Source organism: Pongo pygmaeus, chromosome 15 (genome assembly GCF_028885625.2).
Source record: "Pongo pygmaeus isolate AG05252 chromosome 15, NHGRI_mPonPyg2-v2.0_pri, whole genome shotgun sequence".
Taxonomy (NCBI): domain Eukaryota; kingdom Metazoa; phylum Chordata; class Mammalia; order Primates; family Hominidae; genus Pongo; species Pongo pygmaeus.
Genome location: NC_072388.2, coordinates 51107168 through 51124970, shown reverse-complemented (window position 1 = coordinate 51124970; position 17803 = coordinate 51107168). Strand labels below are relative to the sequence as shown.

Genomic DNA, 17803 nt, shown 5'->3' with positions numbered 1-17803 from the left:
AAAAGACAATACAAATTAATCAAAGTTCAAAACTAATGAAAACACATTAGAGAAAATGTAGGAATTGTTTTTTAAAAGACACAGAATCCCTTATACTTGCACAACCCTAACACAGACACTGTTAGAGGGCTAGAATTTTCAGTCTGCTATTTTTTATGCATATAGATACTTTTAGATTTTATGGTTATAATGTGCATATCATTTCACATACCTACTTTTCAGGCTACACATAAGACAGCTGTCTCCATTTACTCTGCCATAGGAGTAAATTAAAAGGCAAAAAGTATTTATTCAGTAATTATGATTAGAGTGCTATAAATCTTATGAATTACATTTAGAGTACATTTGTTTTGGAAGCCATGTTGCATTATATCAATTGACATTTCTTTAGTAATCCCATGTCATAAAGAGAATACAGATTTATTTTGGAACCACTAAATTATATAAGGCATCTGCACTTAAATATTATTTTTGTAATTAATTAATAATGAAATACTACCACCTATAAATCTCTTCATCAGTTGAATTGCATACATAATTATAAAGGTTTCAGATTTTTGTCTTCTCTATGTATTTATAGCAAAAGAAGATTTTAGTGAAGCAGGAAACTACCTAAAAGGATATGTTATCACTGGAATTTATTCTGAAGAAGATGTTTTGCTACTGTAAGTTTATTGCTCTTTTAATTTTAGGGAGGAAGAAATTATGCAAAATAATGTTATCTAATAATTGCTTATATTTACACAGCTGATGGAGGAAAATAAGTTAGCAATCTAAAGAATTTTTTTTATTTCCTTCTAGGAAATAAAGTACCTGGGAAGTACTTTAGATTCTTTTACTTTAGACGAAAGCCCCCATGGGGCAGTCTTGGATTCGTACTTCACCATCCTCCTATAAACATTTTCCTCTTTGGGTTCTATTACCTACAATGTGGTTCTTTGGAGTTATCGTAGTTTGGGATAAATTTTACTTTTTGAGCATCTGAGGTTTTATTTACCCCCTGGGTGGGTGAGTGGGTTTGTGTGTGTATAAAAATCACTGCTTTTTTAGCCTCTTAAATTACCTTATCTGTAGAAGATGGGACTTCTATGGGCTACCAAAATATTTTAGTTGCTATAGAATGAAGGACTGAACTGCAAATTTGGAGATTATTATTAATACATATCACATTCTCTATGGCCCATTTTCAGGTATAGGTGTACTTATTAGGCCCCAGTAGTTTGTCTTTCTTAGCTTCTGACGATAAATTCCTAATTGTGATTTCTAAGCTTAAATCTTTCGTCTTGAACACTGGTGACATATGCTCTTGGTGATCAGGCTTTTGTTCTATATGTGAAATCACTGATTTTCATCAAGTATATATTAAAGAAGGAAATATGAGGACTGTCCATCTGACAATGGCTAATCACCCACGATCTTCTACTCTGCTGTCATTGTGCATCTAGCCGTGGTCCAAAGAGCTAGACCAGTAGTTTTCAGAGTGTGTTTTGTTTATAACCAACTGGTCAACTAAGAGGTTCCTTTAAGTGATCTGAAAACTGGCCTCTCAACTAATGCTTATGTTGTTGTAATGTCTATACTTTGTTCTGGCATGAATTAAGTTGTTATACATGACTACTTCACTAGTAATTTTACACAAAGCTTTCTTCTATTTAGATAATTTTCTTTTAGGTTTAGTTAGCGAAAGGGATTGTGGGAGGGTGGATTTGGGCTCTTGTTTCAGTGGAGAGAGTACAGACTATGTCAGGAACAGACTGTGTCAGGGACACCTCATTTGAAGTCTGTGTCTGCCATTTATCACTCTCTAAGTCCTATTTCTTCATCTGCAAAATGAGGTCATAATGGCCACTTTTGTTCTGAAAGTTAAATAAAAACATAATTGGAATACCTAGTATAGTGCCTGGCAGATTGTAGGTTTCTCATAAATGCCCATTTTCTTACTCAGCAGTGTGGTGAGCAAGTCCAGAAAGGTCGAGAACCATTCACTGTGTTCCAAATCTGATTTATTTTCTTGTTGAGTAAGTTGTATAGAAAAAAAATCTGGCTAGATTACTGCCTTGTTGCTTTTTAAAAATCTAGTTTGTTATAGATTATTACCTGTTGTTTTCTTTTAATGTAGGTTGTCATAGAAGGTAAGTTTGTCTAGAAATGGAGTTCATTTTTTTCCTTAGCAGTAGGACTTCCCATTTGCTGCCTCGCACTGTGACCTCCTAGCCTAGATTTTCATGTTTTTGACATGCTAGATTTTGATCATGAATTTTAATAATACCTTTCTCCATAGGTCAACCAAATATGTTGCAAGTCTTCCAGCCCTGCTGCTTGCCAGACACACAGAAGGCAAAATAGAGAGCGTCCCACTAGCTAGCACCCATGCACAAGACATAGTTCAAATAATAACAGATGCACTACTGGAAATGTTTGTGAGTATGTTTTATAATAAGGGTGATACTTGAAATAAAATCTAGATCAGTCAAAGATAGTATATGTTAATACACATTTTTCCATTTTTTGCTGGTACAGGGCATGGTGATTTGTGAGCTGAAGATTCACTGGATTGTTCTGTTTTATTGTTCAGTCATTATGCATACAGCATTTTGAGTCCACTGCTAAAAGTTTACATCTTGCTGAGACTAGTGTGGCCAAAGTTCAGTTCACGTGCTTAATCCAGGGTGAAACTTGTTATAAAGCGTGTGTATTCTGGAAGGTCAGCCTGCCCAGCTTCAAATCATTGGTTGATTTCTTACTGACATAGGTTAACTTCTCTGTTCTTCGGTTTCTGCATGCGTAAAATGTAGCTCATAGTAGCATCTGCTGCAGACAGTTATTGTGAGGACTGAATGAGACATGATTTGACAGTGCTTTGTGTATAATATTTAGTCCATGGTAAGCATCCAACAAATGTTAGTTACTATTCTTATTATTTATATGGGTTTTTTTGTTTTGTTTTTGAGATGGGTCTCACTCTGTTGCTGTGATCTCAGCTCTCTGCAACCTCTGCCTCCCGGGTTCAAGCAGTTCTCCTGCCTCAGCCTCCCAAGTAGCTGGGATTACAGGCTCTCACTACTACACCTGGCTTTTTTTTTTTTTTTTTTTTTTTGTATTTTTAGTAGACACAAGGTTTCACCATGTTGGCCAGGCTGGTCTCGAACTCCTGACCTCAAGTGATCCTCCTGCCTTGGCCTCCCAAAGTGCTGAGATTACAGGCATGAGCCACCGCACCTGGCCAGATGAGGTATTTTGATACAAACATGCAATGCATAGTAGTCACATCAGGGTAAATAGGGTATCCATTACCTCAAGTGTTTACCCTTTGTGTTTCAAACAATCCAATTTACTTATTTAATTATTTTTAAATGAACAATTAAATTATTTTTTACTATATCACCCTGTCACACTGGCAAATACTAGGTCTTATTTATTCTTTCAAACTAGTTTTTGTACCCATTAACCATCCCTACTTCCCCACTCCCCATCATTTCCAGTTAAAAAGGCTTTTATCCAAAAGATAGGCAGTAACAAATGCTGGTGAGGATGTGGAGAAAAGAGACCTCTTATACACTCTTGGTGGGAATGTAAATTAGTACAACCAGAGGCTGTACTGAGTTTTGTATGTGGTGAAAGATAGCAGTCTAGTTTCATTCAGCATATGGATATCCAGTTTTTTCAATAGTCCTCTTCCACTACCCTTCCCAGCTTCTGGTAACCATCCTTCCCTCTATCTCCATGAGTTCAATTGTTTTAAGTTTTAGCTCCCACACATAAGTGAGAACATGTGCTTTTTGTTTTTCTGTGCCTGGCTTATCTAATTTAACATAATGACCTCCAGTTCCATTCATGTTGTTGCAAATGACAGAATCTCATTCTTTTTTTTATGATGGAATAGTATTTCATTGTGTGTATGTACCATATTTTCTTTATTCATTCATCTGTTGATGGACCCGGAGGTTGCTTCCAAATCTTGGCTGTTGTGAATAGTGCTACAATAAATCTGCGAGTGCAGATATCTCTTTGGTATACTGATATTCTTTCTTTTGGGAATGTACTTAGGAGTGACATTGCTGAATAGTAAGATAGATCTATTTTTAGTTTTTTAAGGAACCTCCAAACTGTTCTCCATAGTGGTTGCACTAATTTACATTCCGACTGAGAGTGTACGAGGGGTCCCTTTTCTCCACATCCTCACCAGCATTTGTTATTGCCTTTTGGATAAAAGCCATTTTAACTGGAATGAAATAATACCTAATTGTAGTTTTGATTTGCATTTCTCTGATGATCAGTGATGTTGAGCACCTTTTCATGTACCTGTTTGCTGTTTGTATGTATTTTTTTGAGAAATGTCTATTCAGGTCTTTTGCTCATTTTTTAAATCAGATTTTTTCCTACAGAGTTGTATCAGTTCTTTATATATTCTGGTTATTAATCCCTTGTCAGATGGGTAGTTTGCAGATATTTTCTCCCATTCTGTGGGCTCTCTCTCCACTTTGTTGATTGTGTCCTTTGCTGTGCAGGACCATTTTGTCTTGATGTGATCCCATTTGTCATTTTTGCTGTGGTTGCCTGTGCCTGTGGGATAATATTGCTCAAGAAGTCTTCACCCAGTCTAGTGTCCTGTAGAGTTTCCCCAGTGTTTTCTTGTAGTAGTTTCATAGTTTAAGGTCTTAGATTTAAGTCTGGAATCCATTTTGAATTGATTTTTGTATATGATGAGAGATAGGGGTCTAGTTTCATTCTGCCTATGGATATCCAATTTTCCCAGCACCATTTATTGAAGAAATTCTTCTTTCCCCAATGTATGTTCTTGGAACCTTTGTCGAAAACGAACTCACTGTAGATGTATGGATTTATTTCTGCATTCTGTATTCTGTTCCATTGGTCTATGTGCCTGTTTTTATGCCAGTACCATGTCGCTTTGGTTACTATAGCTCTATAGTATAATTTGAAGTCAGGTAATGTGATTTCTCCAGTTTTGTTCTTTTTTGCTTAGGATAGCTTTGGCTATTCTGGGTCTTTTGTGAATCCATATAAATGTTAGAATTATTTTTTCTATTTCTGTGAAGAATGTCATTGGTATTTTGATAGGGCTTGCATTAAATCTGTAGTTATTTTGGGTATTAAGAATATTTTAACAACAGTGATTCTTCCAGTCCATCAGCATGGGACATCTTTCTATTTTTGTGTGTTCAGTTCAGTTTCTTACATCAATGTTTTATAGTTTTCATTGTAGAGATCTTTCACTTCTTTAGTTAATTCCTGGGTATTTAATTTTATTTGTGGCTATTGTAAATAGGATTACTTTCTTGATTTCTTTTTCAGATTGTTCACTGTTGGCATATAAAAATGCTGCTGATTTTTGTATTTTGATTTGTCTTGCAACTTTACTGAATTTGTTTTATCAGCTTGAATAGTTTTTCGATGGAGTCTTTAGGTTTTTCCAAATATAAGATTATATCATCTGCAAACAAAGATAAGTTGACTTCTTCCCTTCCAATTTGGATGCCCATTATTTCTTTGTCTTGTTTGATTGCTCTAGCTAGGACTTCCAGTACTATGTTGAATATTAGTCATGACAGTGGGTATCCTTGTCACGTTCCAGATCTTCAAGAAAAGACTTTATCCCCATTCAGAATGACGCTAGCTGTGGCTATGGCATATATGGCTTTGTTATGTTGAGGTATATTCCTTCTGTACCCAGTTTTTTGAGGGTTTTTTTTATGAAGGGATGTTGAGTTTTATCAAATGCTATTCAGCATCAGTTAAAATGAGCTTATGGTTTTTGTCCTTTATTGTGTTGATATAATGTATCACATTGATTGATTTGGGTATGTTGAACCATCCTTGCATCCCTGGGGTAAATCATACATGGACATGATGAATGATCTTTTTAATGTATTGTTGAATTTGGTTTGCTGATATTTTGTTGAGGATTTTTGCATCAATTGATATTCATCAATGATATTGGCCTTTTGTTTTCTTGATGTGCCTTTGTCTGGTTTTTATACCAGGGTAATACTGGCTTTGTAGAATGAGTTTGGAATTACTCCTTTCTCCTCTATTTTCCAGGATAGTTTGAGTAGGATTAGTATTCGTGGTTTTTTTTTTTTTTTTAATTTCAATAGGTTATTGGGGAACAAGTGGGATTTGGTTACATGGGTGAGTTCTTTAGTGGTGATTTCTGCACCCATCACCTGAGCAGTATGCACTGTACCCAATGTATAGTCTTTTATCCCATCGCCCTCCTTTTACCCTTCCCCTCAAGTCCCCAATGCCGATTATATCATCCTTATGCCTTTGTGTCCTCATAGCTTAGCTTACACTTATAAACATATGATGTTTGATTTCCCATTCTTGAGTTACTTTACTTAGAATAATGGTCTCCAGCTCCACCCAGGTTGCTTCGAATGCCATTATTTCATTCCTTTTATGGCTGAGTAATATTTCACAGTGTGTGTGTGTATGTATACATATATGTATATGTATGTGTGTGTGTATATATATATATATATATATATATATATATATATAAAACGCATTTTCTTATCCACTTGTTGATTCATGGGCGTTTGGGCTGGTTCTGTATTTTTGCAATTGCAAATTGTGCTGCTATAAATGTGTGTGCACCAGTAGTGAGATTGCTTGATCAAATGGTAGATACACTTTTGGTTCTTTAAGGAATCTCCAACTGTTTTCCATAGTGGTTGTACTAGTTTACATTCCCACCAGCAGTGTAAAAGTGTTCCCTTTTCACCACATCCATGCCAACATCTATTATTTTTTTAAATTATGGCCATTCTTGCAGGAGTAAGGTGGAATTGCATTGCGGTTTTGATTTGTATTTCCCTGATAATTGGTATCAGTTCTTTAAATGTTTGGTAGAATTCAGCAGTGAAGCCATTGGGTCCCAAGCTTTGGCTTTTTTTTTTTTTTTTTTTTTTCTTCCTGGAAGCCTTTGTATTATAGCTTCAATCTCCTTGTTTGTTATTGGTCCATTTAGGTTTTGAATTTCTTCATGGTTCAATCTTGGTTGGTTGTATGTGTCTAAGAATTTGTCCATTTCTTCTAAATTTTCCAATTTATTGGCATATAGTTGCTCATAGTAGCTACTAATGACCTTTTGAATTTCTGCTGTATCAATTTTAATGTCTCCTTTTTCATCTCTGATTTTATTTGGGTCCTCTCGCTTTGTTTCCTAGCTAGTCTGACTAAGGGTTTGTCAGTTTTGTTTAACTTTTCGGAAAACCAACTTCTTTCCCGGATGTTTTGTATTGTTCTCTTCATTTCAATTTCATTTATTTCTGCCCTGATCTTTATTATTTCTTTTCTTCTGCTAATTTTGGGTTTGGTTTGCTCTTGCTTTTCTACTTCTTTACGTGTATCATTGGGTTGTTTCTTTGAAGTTTTTCTACTTTTTGATGTAGGTGCTTATTGCTATAAACTTTCCTTTTAGTACTGCTTTCAGTGTATCCCATGGGTTTGGGTATGGTTTTTTTCCAAGAAATTTTAAAATTTCTTTTTTAATTTCTTCATTGACCCCACTGGTCATTCAGGAGCATATTGTTTAATTTCCATGTGTTTGTATAGTTTCCAAAATTGCTCATTATTGATTTCTAGTTTTATTCCATTGTGGTAAGAGAAAATGCTTGATATTATTTCAGGTTTTTGTTTTAAATGTTTTAAGACTTGTTTTATGACTTAACCTAAAGTCTATCCTTGACAATGATCCATATGCTCAGGAGAAGAATGTGTATCTGCAGCCATTGAATGAGATGTTCTGTAAGTATCTATTAGGCCCATTTTGTCTGTAGTGCAGATTAAGTCTGAGGTTTCTTTGCTGATTTCCTGTCAAGAAGATTTGTCCATTGCTGAAAGTGGGTTGTTGAAATCTTCAGCTGTTATTGTGTTGGAGTTTATCTCTATCTTTGGCCCTAATATTTGCTTTATATACCTGGGTGGTCCAGTGTTGGGTGCATATATATTTACAATTGTTATATCTTCTTGCTATATTGACCCCTTTATCATTATATAGTGACCTTATTTGTCTCTTCTTACAGTTTTTGTCTTGAAATCTATTTTGTCTGATATCAGAATAATGACTCCTGCTCTTTTTGGTTTCATTGGCATGGATTATCTTTTTCCGTCCTTTTATTTTCAGTCTTTGTGTATCATTATAGGTGAAGTGTGTTTCTTTTAGGCAACTGATCATGGGATCTTATTATTTTTTTTTAATCTCTTCAGCCATTCTGTGTCTTTTGATTGGAGAGTTTAGTCTGTTTATATTTAATGTTATTATTGATAAGTAAGGACTTACTCCTGCCATTTTGTTATGTGTTCTTTGGTTGTTTTGTGGTCTTCCTTCCTGTCGTCTTTTTAGTGAAGGTGATTTTCTCTGGTGATATGATTTAATTTTTTTTAAATTTTTTTGTGTGTATTTGTTTTGTTTTTTGATTTGAAGCTACCATGATACTTGTAAATACTACCTTATAACTTGTTATTTTAAGCCAATAACAACACTGTTTGCATAAACAAGCAAAGGAAAACTAATAAAAACTCTACACTCTATCAAGTTAAACTCTAGTTTAACTTCATCTCCTGCTTTTTAACTTTTTATTGTTTCTATTTATAGCTTATTGTACCATCTGTGTCTTGAAAAATTGTTGTGGTTATTATTTTTGATTGGTCCATTGTTTAGTCTTTCTACTTAAGAGTAGTTTACACAGCACAGTTAAACATTATATTCTGTGTTTTACTGTGTACTTACCATTAGCAATAAGTTTTGTACTTTTAGATGAATTTTTATTGCTCATTAGTGTCCTTTTCTTCCTGATTGAAGCATTCTCTTTAGCATTTCTTGTAGGACAGGTCCAGTGTTGATGAAATTCCTCAGATTTTGTTTGTCTGGGAAAGTTTTTATTTCTCCTTCATATGTGAAGGATATTTTCACCACATATACTATTCTAGGGTAAAAGGTTTTTTTTTTAATTTAGCACTTTAAATATGTCATGTTATTGTCCTGTAAGGTGCCGCTGAAAAGTCAGCTGCTAGGTGTATTGGAGCTACATTATGTGTTATATTTCTTTTCTCTTGCTTTTAGGATCCTTTTTTAAAATCCTTGACCTTTGGGAGTTTGATTATGCCTTGAGGTAATCTTCTTTGGGTTAAATCTGCATAGTGTTTTATAACCTTGTGCTTGGAAATTGATATCTTTTTCTAAGTTTGGGAAATTCTCTTACTATCTTTTGAATATACTCCATCCCTGTCTCTTTCTCTATCTCTTCTTTAAGGCCAGTAACTCTTAGATTTGTCCTTTTGAGGCTATTTTCTAGATCCTGTAGCCCTGCTTCATTGTTTTTTTTTTCTTTTTTCTTTTGTTTCCTCTGACTGTTTATGAATAGCCTGTCTTCAAGCTCACTAATTCTTTCTTCTGCTTGATCATTTCTGCTCTTAAAGGACTCTGATGTATTCTACAATATGTTAGTTGCATTTTTGAGCTCCAGAATTTCTGCTGGATTCTTATTAATTATTTCTGTTTCTTAAATTTATCTGGTAGAATTCTGAATTCCTTCCCTGTGTTATCTTGAATTTGAGTTTTCTCTAAGCAGCTCTTTTGATTTCTCTGTCTGAAAGGACACATAGCTCTGTTTCTCCAGGATTGGTCTCTGGTGTCTTATTTGGTTCATTTGGTGAGGTCATCTTTTCCAGGACACTGTTGATACTGTTGGATGTTTGTCTGTGTCTGGGCATTAAAGGTGTTCTCTTCTCTTACTTTCTCCCAAACAAATGGAGATGTTCTGAGCCACCTGGGGTTGGGGGTGGAGTGACGCAACCACCCTCAGGGGCCACCACCACTGGCACTGTGCTGTGTCAGACATGAAGCCAGCACAGTACTGGGTCTCTCCCAACACTTGCTGTAACCACTCCGTGGCTACTGCCCATGTTCACTTAAGGCCCTGGGGCTCTAAAATCAGAGGTGGCTAAGCCAGCTGGGCCTGTGTTCTTCCCTTTAGGATGGTGAGTTCCTCCAGGACCAGATAGAGGAGACTCACCCCATGGCCACTGCTACCACAGGCCCACAGGGAGTACTGGCAGGCTACTGCTCATGTTCCCTTAAGGCCCAAGGGCTCTTCCATCAGCTTGTGGTGAATGCTGTCTGGCCTGGGACTCATGCTTCAGGATAGTGGGCTTGCCTCTGGCCCAAGTAAAGTCCCGAAATGCCATCCAAGAGCCAACGCCTAGAATTGTGGCCCCCCAAAACCTGTTTGGTGTTCTACCCTTCTCTGGCAGAGCTGGTACCTATGGTGCAAGACAAAGTCCCCTTTACTTTTCCCTCTACTTTTCTCAAGCAGAAGGAGTCTCACCCCATAGCCACCACAGCTAAGAATGTGCTTAGTCTCACCTGAAGTCAGCAAGTCTCGAAGTCTCACTCAAGTCCTACAGTGTACTACCTAGGCCCAAGGGCTCTTCACTTAGCAGTTGATAAATGCTGCCAGGACTAGGTCTTTCCCATAGTGGCAGCAGTTTCCCTTCTGGCCCAGGGTGTATCTAGAAATGTCATCCGAGAGCTGGGACCTGGAAAGGGAGCTTCACAACTCTGACCAGGGCCCTGTCCTCCTGTGGCTGAGCTGGTATCCAAGATGCAAGACAAAGTCTTTCCTAGTCTTTCCTTTCCTCTCCTTAAGCAGAAGGAAGGGGTCTCTTTTGGAGCTACAAGCTGTGCAGCCTGGGATTAGGGGAGAGGTGGCGTCAGCACTCCCCTAGCTGTCCTGGCTGGTATCTCAGTAGGTCATGTGTGCCTATAGTCTACTGGCTCTGAGCCCAGTTCAGCCCTAGGACTCACCTAGGAGTTGCAGCCTTTGTTGCCTAGACTGCCTTTCAAGTTTATTTGGGCCCCAGCACACTCCAGACTGAGGTGACAAGTCTTGCTGTAATTCAAGTTCTGACTTCTAGGATGGGCAATTCTGCTCCGGCTAGAGATGGTTTAAATACACCCGCTGTGGGTGAGCATGCACTGAGTTCAGTCTGGTTTTGCCTGCTGTTATAACAGGGCAGCACTGAGTTCAATGCAGAGTCTCACAATTGCTGTGCTCTCCCTCTCCCAAACACACAGATTCTGTCTTCATGCAGTGTGGCCACTGCCAGGGGATGGGGGAAGGGTATCATTGATGATTCAAGACTGTTTTTTCTACCTCTTTAGTGCCTCTTTGAGCGATACAAAGTTAAAACCAGGTACTGTGAGTACTCACCTGATTTTTAGTTCTTATGAAGGTGCTTTTTTGTGTAGATAGTTGTTAAATTGCAGTAGTCATTGCAGGGGAAGAGGGGATGACTGGTAGAGTACTCTAGTCTGCCATCTTGCTTCACTGTCCTATTTGTACAGTTTTAGAACAAAATATTGTCTTATGAAAGGCTTTTTCTTATGTTGTACTTGTACAGTCATGCATCACTTAACAACAAGGATATCTTCTGAGAAATGCATCGATAGGTGATTTTATCATACAAAGTTTATATAGCGTGTACTTATACAAATCTAGGTGGTATAGCCTACTACTTACCTACGCTGTAAGGTATAGCATATTGCTCCTAGGCTACAAACCTGTACAGCGTGTTACTTTACTAAATACTGTAGGCTGTTGTAACAATGGTAAACATTTGTGTATCTAAACATAGAAAAGGTACAGTAAAAACATGGTATAATCTTATGGGACCACCATCTTACGTGTACTCCATTGTTGACTGAAACATCATGTGATGCATGACTGTATAATAGTGGATTCAAGGGCACAACAAATGTAACCTGTGTTACCTGATTTTAGTTGTTTGCTTTCATATTAAACATAGCTAGAATTTGTACTTTTCTACATTTCTGAAGTGACTCAAGGAGCACTTTTATTAGCTATAGATGCTAAATGAATATCCTGTTAGGTTTTTTGTCTTGATGATCTAAAGGACATTACATTTTGGGCTCAACTAAATGACTGCAGTCTTTATTAAGTCTTTTTGTGGTCTTGTTTCTGTCCTTTCCTCCTGTTAAAATTATAGGTTATAAATAATCAAATCATTGAGTTGATATGTTCATGATATATGTTTCTAAATTACTTATTAAAGTAACATTTATGTTATTAATGACATGTTATTAAGTAATTCCTTTAGCATATACATAGTGTAGTATTTTTGGAATTACTATAAGCCTTTATTTGGCTTTTTCAGGTAATACAGAAAGGATAAAGAAGAAAATTATAATCAACCGTAACTTTTCTACCCAAGTTTATGTTAGGAAACACATTTCCCCAAACCTAAATTCCGTATGTATCTATGTGCCTTTTTATATTAATGGTATTTCCATCAGGTACTATAGATACGCATTTTAATTTTTAACATCTGCATAATATTGTTTACTAATGTACCAAAATTTATTTAGCCCATTTCCTCTTGATGGTCATTTAAGCTGTCTTTAGTTTTCGTTTTATTTATAATTCAGGGAACTTCGTTTTAGGTAATCTTTGGGTGTATCTATGATTATGGATTTAGGTTAAATTTCTAGAATTTGAATTGGTTGTCCAAAGAGTAGGCCCACTTTTGAGGCTTCTGATAATTTTTGTATTTCCTGACAGAAGATTTGTATCATTTTACTCTTTTTATCTTGGCATATCTAGTGGATAAAAATTGGTCTCTAATTTTTTTAAAGATTATATTCATTAAACCTTAGAAACGTATGAGAAACTTAGTATCAAAATCTGTTTACAGTAACAACAAATGTAATATGCATTGTGACAGTGTTTGTTTCCAATGTTTTTATTTGTGGTGTTCAACTTAATACTGAACAGCTATAATAAAGATTAAATAGGCTTTAGAGAGACTTTAGTGCCTTCATCTGGATGAGGAAAGAGAGTTGATGACCAGAGGGTGAAGATTTTTTATTATGGTATGAAGTTTTTATTTTAATGAACCTGATGACAAATTGGTTGACACTCAGTATTAACCATTACACCTACCTTGTGTTTTTAGCTTGTTTAATTTCGAACCAATAAGTTTTCTTATTGTCATACATTAAATTTTTTATTTATTATAGCAGTCTGTATACTTACCTGTCTTCTCTTCTAAAGTATGAACTCTTTGAAGGCAAGGAAAGGATCTTATTTCTTTATAGATTCAGCACCCAGCATAACATCTTGAACTTTGTCCTCAATAAATGTTTGAACTGAGCAGTGGTAACTCTGTCTCACCTAATGTTTCTGCTTGTTCAATAAAAGATCTGTCAATATTTAGGAGAGGGATCTAACTCAACTAGAAGATTAAAGGATGAAAGCTAACACAAGAAGACAGCATAGGGGAATTTGGAGAAAAAGTGATCTAAGATTTAAACCATGAAAGCGGAAGGTGTAAGAAGGAGATTTTGAGTGTGAAAGAGAGATAATTAGAAGAAAAATGAGAATGGGCAAATGCAAGCTGCTTTGAGAACTGAATAGGGAAAGTTATATGCCAGAATTTGGCACTTCAGGATGAACTAGGACTATATTTAGAGGTGGTTGACACCATTAAAAACAAGTTCATCTGAATTTGTAGTGTGATCTAAAGGGGAAACTGGTGAGCAGAATGCCTGGATTATAGCATCACTCCTTCCCCCGCTTAGCTGTGGTGACTTAAGCAAGTTAGTCTCTGTGTTGGCTTCCCCATATGTCAGCTGGGGGTTATCTATCTGATACGGGATGATATATCTAGCTTGCAGGTGTGTCCAGAGGATGAAATAATGGACGTGGAACTAAAAATGGAAAATGGTAGAAGGTTTTATTATTCTATGTCATTGCTATTTTTAATCCTAAATATATTAGCATTGTTGTTGCACTTTCCAATTCTTGTTAGTGACAGCTTAGACAAATTGTCTTCTACAAATACATTTTAAAATGGTTATTCTCTTTTATTTTTTTTCTTTCAATTCCCTCATTTCACAGATTTAAAAACTGGGGTACAGAGTGCTTTGCTCAAAGTTTTATTACTGTGACAATTCCATGAATCCAGAACCTGGGATTCTGACTTGTAATCAAGTGACTGTTTAAGTCTGCCCCATTACAGAAAGGTGTGAAAGAATAGAAAGAGAGAGAGGATAGACAGTCATTACTGCTAATATTAATATAATAGAATTTTAGGCCCTTCCTTGAGTTGGAGGTGAGTGGAGAAAGGAAGTATTTCTAAGATAAAAAAGAGTGCAGTGGCCAAGAGAAAGCTTCCTCTTTGTCCTCTGAAGGTTCCATGAAAATAACTGAAAAAAGGCAGATTAATAGGAGAAAGGCATACAAAATTTTATTTTAATGTGCATAGCATGGGTGAATTGCAGGGGAATGATTACCCCCTTATCTTGTTTTTGTTTTGTTTTTTTGGCTTTTTTTTGAGAGTCTCACTCTGTTGCCCAGGCTGAAGTGCTGTGGAACAATCTTGGCTCACTGCAACCTCCATCTCCTGGGTTCAAGCGATTGTCCTGCCTCACCCTCCAGAGTAGCTGGAATTACAGGCGGGCACCACCATACCCAGCTAATTTTTGTACTTTTAGTAGAGACAGGGTTTTGCCATGTTGGTGAGGCTGGTCTCGAACTCTTGACCTCAGGCTATCTGCCTGCGTCGGCCTCCCAAAGTGCTGGGATTACAGGCGTGAGCCATCACTCCCAGCCTCCTATCTTTTAATTAGTAATAAAAATGATAAAAGGATTAGATTTCTAATTTCATATTAAATTCTTTCAGTTATTTTAAACTCAAAAGAAATAAGACTGGTGTTTGGATTTGTTTTAGCATATTTTTGGTTATTTTCATTATGATTTTAACCATAATATTGGTGAAAGTAAAATTTTATATTTATTAAGTAATGATAGATGTTAAAGAAAATACTTTTTCAGCTTACAGTTTTCTTCAAAATTGTTATGTTAGAGGAAAAAATATAATAATTGTCATGTGTATATTGGTTAGTCTGGTCCAGACTTTAGCATAATAAATTATTAGAAGTGTTACATCTTGTAAAACAGGGGACTCCTTTAAATTAATTTATTCTCAAATTCTGTGTAGTTTTATTTTGAAAATAACTCATTCAGATGAGGTGGGATTGAATAAGAAGATTGAGATTCATAGTTATTAATATAGTAAAATCTCTACTTAAGTGAAAATGTGTTTGAATTACATTTTACAAACTAAAATTGACTGAGTGATTTGAATGTCTTCTGTTGTATGCGTTATCATCCCCAGTGCATTTTTTATTGTTGTTATTCCTTCTTTTTGACAGCCGGAAATCACTGTGGAAAATCTTCCCAGTTATTTCAGACTTCAGAAACCATTATTGATTTTGTTCAGTGATGGCAGTGTAAATCCTCAATATAAAAAAGCAATATTGACACTGGTAAAGCAGAAATACTTGGATTCATTTACTCCTTGCTGGTTAAATCTGTAAGTATGTTTTTATTTTTTAATATGTAAGAGGTAAAGAAAGTAATAATTATTACATTTTCATTAGGAAACAAAACTCTCTAACTCTTTGGAGTTAATTTTATGGAACCAAATATGTCATCATGATATTTTAGTAACAAAACTCCCCCAAACAAGGTCCAAGATGACCTTATTTTAGATTAAATTTTATTCTACAGTAAATTTTTAAAAGCAATAATTGTTCTGCTTTTTAAAAGGAATTGATGCCCATTGAGAAAAATTTGGCAAATACAGAATAGTAAACATTGTGATTTTTGGCCTTTTCCTTCAGTTCCTTTTTCTGTACTTCTATATTTTTAAAGTTCAGACAGATTTCAGTGCATTCATCAGCAATATTTCCTAGTATGTTTTCTAGATGTATGGATTGTGTTACATTTAATGTCTGTGAACAAAATTCACAAATAATATACTGCCACTTGTTCAGATTCATCAGATGAAAGACATATTTTATTCTTTAAACTCATTTGAAAAATAACAGAAATGGGGCAGTGTACATTTTTGCTGTGAAGAGTTTAACAGTGCATTCTACTGCTTGAGGCAACGTTTTCCCAGGCAATTATCATTATAGGTATCTAAGAATAAAATAGTATTTTTTTTTTCTTTTATTATTATTATTATTATTATACTTTAGGTTTTATGGTACATGTGCGCAATGTGCAGGTAAGTTACATATGTATACATGTGCCATGCTGGTGCACTGCACCCACCAACTCGTCATCTAGCATTAGGTATATCTCCCAATGCTATCCCTCCCCCCTCCCCCCACCCCACAACAGTCCCCGAAGTGTGATGTTCCCCTTCCTGTGTCCATGTGTTCTCATTGTTCAATTCTCAATAAAATAGTATTTTATAAAATGTAGAAAGTGTTACATTAGGAAAACTAAGTATCTTTAACTTAGAGTTTCCTTGTATGAGCATAATTATTTCTACTTCTTTAATTTGAAATTAATGCCTTTTTTCCTGAGAAAAGGCACAATTTTATGGAAAAGAAGTATTTATAAAAATAAGTATCTTGTTATCTTCTAGTCATGTAATCATTTAATTTTTGAGCTGATATATGATCAGATACTTGGCCAAATGTTGGAAGGAAACTATTGGTTGTGTCAAGCCTAAATTGACAAGCCTTTGGGCTATGCCTGCTTTTCATTAAAATTGTCATTGGCTGCTGCTTTTCTCCTAAGTGAAACAAAGTGCCCCATGTTAAAAAGAAACTTTTAAAGAATCCGGTTACTAATAACATGTCATAGACCTCTTGGTTTTTAGGACATCTTTTCATAAAGTGAACTTACTGGCATGATACTACTTAAAAGTTTAATGTTCTACAAATTACTATTTTCATTATTTTGTTGTAGAAAGAAACATTAATATGTTCAATTATTCTCTTTTGCAGAAAGAATACTCCAGTGGGGAGAGGAATCTTGCGGGCATATTTTGATCCTCTGCCTCCCCTTCCTCTACTTGTTTTGGTGAATCTGCATTCAGGTGGCCAAGTATTTGCATTTCCTTCAGACCAGGCTATAATTGAAGAAAACCTTGTATTGTGGCTGAAGAAATTAGAAGCAGGACTAGAAAATCATATCAGTAAGTTTTCTGTTTTGTTTAATACATGTAGTTCTGCATTTTGTTCCATAAATGTTAAACTCTAAATATAGCTAAAGAATGGTAGGATGAGTTATTAAAATGCTGGTAGCATCATCCATGTGGACAGTCTCTGACTGGGAGGCCAAAGGTGCAAGGCCTCAGTCAGTGATAGGCTCCCCTATGAAGGCCTGTTTCTTGAATTTTAATTCATTGAGTCCATGTTACTTGTATAGATCACCAGTGTATTCAAACATATGATTTTGGTAATTTATGCCATTAAAAAAGTTGTTACAGTGGGAACTTTGGCCTACCAAAGCATAAGTATTTCATCTATTTTTATAAAATTTAAAATTGTAGATTTCAGAAGATATTTCTTGTGCAGCTTTTTCCATGTGCACGCCAGCTTGTTTTCTTTTTATAACTGTAAGCAAATATGTGGTTTTATAGAAAATGAGGATATTTTACAAATAGTGCATTATTGTTATATAAAATTCTGGTTCTAAGTACAGGCATACCTCAGAGATATTGTGGGTTCAGTATGAGACCACCACAATAAAGCAAATATTGAAATAAAGCAAATCATACAAATTTTTTGGTTTCTAAGTATATATAAAAGTTATGTTTACACTATAGTGTAGTCTATTAAATGTGCAATAGCATTATGTCTAAAAAATGTTTTTACCTTAATTTTAAAATATTGCTAAAAAATGCCAACAATTATCTGAGCTTTCAAGGAATTGTAACCTTTTGGCTGATGAAGGAG

At 35.6% G+C, this 17803-nt stretch overlaps 1 protein-coding gene across 6 annotated transcripts in view; it reads left to right on the top strand.

Annotated features, from left to right (window-relative positions):
• TXNDC16 (thioredoxin domain containing 16) overlaps positions 1-17803 on the top strand; it is a 120243-nt gene that overhangs the window by 94579 nt on the left and 7861 nt on the right. For 4 of the 6 annotated variants that reach the window (XM_054448657.1, XM_054448655.1, XM_063651595.1 and 1 more), the window contains 4 exons: positions 581-665; positions 2282-2420; positions 15260-15420; positions 16850-17040. In XM_054448657.1, coding sequence (XP_054304632.1) covers positions 581-665; positions 2282-2420; positions 15260-15420; positions 16850-17040 — 576 coding nt within the window. Of the gene's footprint in view, positions 1-553; positions 666-2281; positions 2421-15259; positions 15421-16849; positions 17041-17803 lie in introns of all 6 variants that reach the window. The other 2 variants (XM_063651593.1, XM_063651594.1) reach the window with 1 other exon arrangement.